At 35.8% G+C, this 4,550-nt stretch overlaps 1 protein-coding gene across 1 annotated transcript; it reads left to right on the top strand.

Annotated features, from left to right (window-relative positions):
- The first annotated feature begins 602 nt into the window (after positions 1–602).
- Positions 603–1,356, top strand: LOC106634945 (ATP-binding cassette sub-family E member 1-like). Its single transcript, XM_063606159.1, has one exon. The coding sequence runs from the start codon at positions 742–744 to the stop codon at positions 1,354–1,356; it is 615 nt and encodes a 204-aa protein (XP_063462229.1). The 5' UTR covers positions 603–741.
- The last annotated feature ends 3,194 nt before the right edge of the window (positions 1,357–4,550 follow it).

Below are 4,550 nucleotides of genomic sequence, written 5' to 3'. Positions count from 1 at the left end.
GGAACTAATGGTATTGGAAAGTCAACTGCTTTAAAAATTTTTAGCAGGAAAACAAAAGCCAAACCTTGGAAAGTATGATGATCCTCCTGACTGGCAAGACATTTTGACTTATTTCCGTGAATCTGAATTACAGAATTACTTTACCAAGATTCTAGAAGAGAACCTAAAAGCCATCATCAAATCTCAATATGTAGACCAGATTCCTAAGCCTGCAAAGGGGACAGTGGGATCTATTTTGGACTGAAAAGATGAAACAAAGACACAGGCAATTGTATGTCAGCAGCTTGAATTAACCCACCTAACAGAACGAAATGTTGAAGATCTTTCAGGAGGAGAGTTGCAGAGATTTGCCTGTGCTGTCATTTGCATACAGAAAGCTGATATTTTCATGTTTGGTGAGACTTCTAGTTACCTAGATGTCAAACAGCATTTAAAGCCTGCTATTACTATACAATCTCTGATAAATCCAGACAGATATATCATTGTAGTGGAATATGATCTAGGTGTATTAGACTATCTCTCTGATTTCAACTGCTGTTTATATGGTGTACCAAGCACCTATGGAGTTGTCACTGTGCCTTTTAGTGTAAGAAAGGGCATAAACATTTTTTTGGATGGCTATGTTCCAACAGAAAACTTGAGATTCCAAGATGCATCACTTGTTTTTAAAGTGGCTGAGACAGCAAATGAAGAAGAAGTCAAAATGATGTGTATGTATAAATATTCAGGAATGAATTAAAAATGGGAGAGTTTGAGCTAGCAATTGTAGCTGGAGAGTTTACAGATTCTGAAATCATGGTGATGATGCTAGGGGAAAATGGAATGGGTAAAACGACATTTATCAGAATGCTTGCTGGAAGACTTAAACCTGATGAAGAAGGAGAAGTACCAGTTCTAAATGTCAGTTATAAGTTACAGAAAATTAGTCCCAAATTAACTGGAAGTGTTCGCCAGTTACTACATGAAAAAATAAGAGATGCTTATACACATCCACAATTTGTGACTAATGTAATGAAGCCTCTGCAAATTGAAAACATCATCGATCAAGAGGTGCAGACATTATCGGGTGGTGAACTACAGCGAGTAGCTTTAGCCCTTTGTTTGGGCAAACCTGCTGATGTCTATTTAATTGATGAACCATCTGCATATTTGGATTCTGAGCAAAGACTGATGGCAGCTCGAGTTGTCAAACGTTTCATACTTCATGCAAAAAAGACAGCCTTTGTTGTGGAACATGACTTCATCATGGCCACCTATCTAGCGGATCATGTCATCATTTTTTATGGTGTTCCATCTACTAAGAACACAGTTGCAAACAGTCCTCAAACCCTTTTGGCTGGCATGAATACATTTTAGTCTCAGCTTGAAACTACATTCAGAAGAGATCCAAACCACTATAGACCACGAATAAATAAATTTAATTTAATTAAGGATGTAGAACAAAAGAAGAGTGGAAACTACTTTTTCTTGATTAGATTGAGTCTGAGAATATTGATAAGCCACTTAGTAAAAGGAATATTTACTAGAATTTTTGTCATATAAAACTCGAATCAGGATTTTATGCCCCACATACTCTGGAGCTTGAAGTATAATTTACTTAATATAACATGAAAGCCAGTTGAGTTCTAAATTGTAGTTGAAACACAGAAAGTGCCACTTTACTGTTCCTGATGAGGCCCTTTTGTGCCTAATATTCTAAAGACATTTCAAACTATACAAATTACCTTCAAGTTTTCATGATGTATGGGAAGATTTTCAGTAGATGTATTATATTCACATACCAAATGCTGACCAGTGTTGCTCCATTTTTTAAATCTTGAAAAGGGTTTCTGTATTTACCTGGTTTGCCAAGTATGCCAGTGTAACGAAACTGCCCTCATTTTAAAAGCCAAAGATTCCACTGATTGACATTTGATAAATAAACATCAGGATTATGTTTATTATTTGTTTTCAGTCTTTGCACTATATTATCAGTATATGGTTTCCGAGGAAGATTATCTACTGCAAAACACCACTGTTGGAAAAATAAGTATTTTTTAATTGTTTTTAATCTTTTTGGTGCTTTTGAACATGTTTAGCAGAAACCAATTCTGTTCCCTTCCTCCCAAAAAAAACCTAAGTTTACTCTGAATTTTTTAGTTTTTGCATTCCGTAAGGTTCTGTATTCAGTCATTCTCTGGGTAATGTCATTTTTTTACACATATATTTATATAATCACTGATCGAGATTTAGGAAAAAGCATTTCTTTTCTTCTTCTTCTTCTTCTTCTTCTTCTTCTTCTTCTTCTTCTTCTTCTTCTTCGGAAAAAGCATTTCTAAAGAATATTTGCTTCCCTTACAACCACAGACTCAAAATCTTTAAAGATGGAACCTAAGCATCTATGTATTTTTTTAAAGTTCCACAGATTTTTCCAGTGGGCACCCAAGAATTATAAACCACTTCCCTAAAGGCAACATTAATGCAAAAGTCCCCAAATAGCAATACAAAGTATTCCTTGATACCACATACATTCATTTATGAGTTTGGATATAGAACACATTATCTAAACCTTTTTTTAGTTCCAAACACCCATCCAAATTTCTTTAGTTCCTGAATTTTGAACAGGATTACCTGTAGCCTGGAGCCACTTTAAGTTGTACTTCTGACAAAACTGGAATTAACTTATGAGTGAGGAAGAGGGTTTACTAAATAAATGACTAGGGCAAGCAAAATTGAGGGGGAAATTAGAAAGCATTTCACAAACTTTAAGAGCTACTTGAAATAATAGAAGTGTTGATTAATATGCAAATAATGGCTAGAAAGTGTGGTTTAATTGGATCTCATTATACCTCTTAAAAAAAATTTATGTGAGTAATCCATAAATACATGTTGTAAAAATTCAAATATACAGAATGGGATAAAAAGTGATCTCCCTTTATTACCCTCCCAAAGGTTACCAGTGTTTGAATTTAATAATGTATATTCTTTCATGTTTTTTTCTGTGTACTTCCTAAGTGTGAATATGTAAAGGGTTTGTTTTGTATGCAAATTGGATTATACTAAAATAAGTAATGCCTACTTTTAAGGATAGGTTAAATTTGTGAATGATTAAGTTCAAATAATATTGAATAAAATAAGCAAAAGCTATAAAAAATAGCAGAATTAAATGAAATAGAGACTTAAAAACAATACAAAGGATCAATGAAAGAAAACGTTTGTTTTTTGAAAAGATATACAAAATTGATAAACCTGGCTAGACTAATCAAGAAAAAAAAGGAAGAAGACCTAAATAATCAAAATTGGGGGAAAAAAGGAGACATTACAACTGATTCCACACATACACAAAAGATTATTAAGGACTATAACAAGCCACTATATGCTAAGAAATGGAAGGAGATGGAAAATTTTTGGACACACAACCACCAAGATTGAACTACAAAGAAATAGAAAACCTAAACAGACTAATAATGAGGAATGAGATTGAATCAGTAATTTAAAAAAACTCCCGACAAAGAAAAGTCCAGGACCAGATGGCATTGCTGCTGAATCGTATCAATCGTATACAGAACAATGTACGCCAATTCTTCCCAAACTATTCCAAAGAAATTAAGAGAAGGAAGTACTTTTTAACTCATCCTGTCAGATCAGCATAACCCTGATACCAAAACCAGACAAGGACATCACAAAAAAAGACTATGGGCTGAGATCTCTGATAAACATAGAGTCAACAATCCTCAACAAAATATTATCATATTGAATCCAAAAACACGTTAAAAAGATATTTAGACAGATACCATGATCACATGGGATTCATCCAGCTGATGCAACAATGGTTCAACATAAGCAAATCAATGTAAACATTATAAGACCAGGTGTGGTGGCTCACACCTGTAATCCCAGCACTTTGGGAGGCTGAGTTGGGAGGACTGCTTGAGGCTGGGAGCTTGAGATAAGCCTGGGCAGCATGGTGAGACCCATCTCTACAAAAAATTTAAAAATTAGCTGGATGTAATGATGCATGCCTGTAGTCCCAGCCAGTTAGGAGGCTGAGGTGGGAGGTCGAGGTTGCAGTAAACTTTCATCGCACCACTGCAGTCCAGCCTGGGTGAGATCCTGCCTCAAAAAAAAAAAAAAAGTCAACATCACTTATCATCAGGAAAATACAAATCAAAACCATAATAAGATAACATCTTACCCCAGTTATAATGGTTATTATTGAAAAGAAAAAAAAATAACACACCAGGCATGGTGGCTCACACCTGTAATCCCAGCATTTTGGGAGGCCGAGGTGGGTGGATCACTTGAGGTCAGGAGTTCTAGACCAGCCGGGCCAACATGGTGAAACCCCATCTCTACTAAAAATACAAAAATTAGCTGGGTGTGGTGGCAGGCGACTGTAATCTCAGCTGCTCAGAGGCTGAGGCAGGAGAATCGCTTGAATCCAGGAGGCAGGGTTTGGAGTGAGCCAAAATGGTACCACTGCACTCCAGCCTGGGGGACAGAGTGAGAATCCATCTCAAAAAGGAAAAAAATAAGTTATGGTACAAACATACACTTAGGTAGTAGGTAGT

The sequence above is a fragment of the Pan paniscus genome, chromosome 6 (assembly GCF_029289425.2).
Source record: "Pan paniscus chromosome 6, NHGRI_mPanPan1-v2.0_pri, whole genome shotgun sequence".
In the NCBI taxonomy this organism is placed as follows: Eukaryota; Metazoa; Chordata; class Mammalia; order Primates; family Hominidae; genus Pan; species Pan paniscus.
Note: the sequence above shows the minus strand (reverse complement) of the source record. Positions and strands in the feature narration are given on the sequence as shown.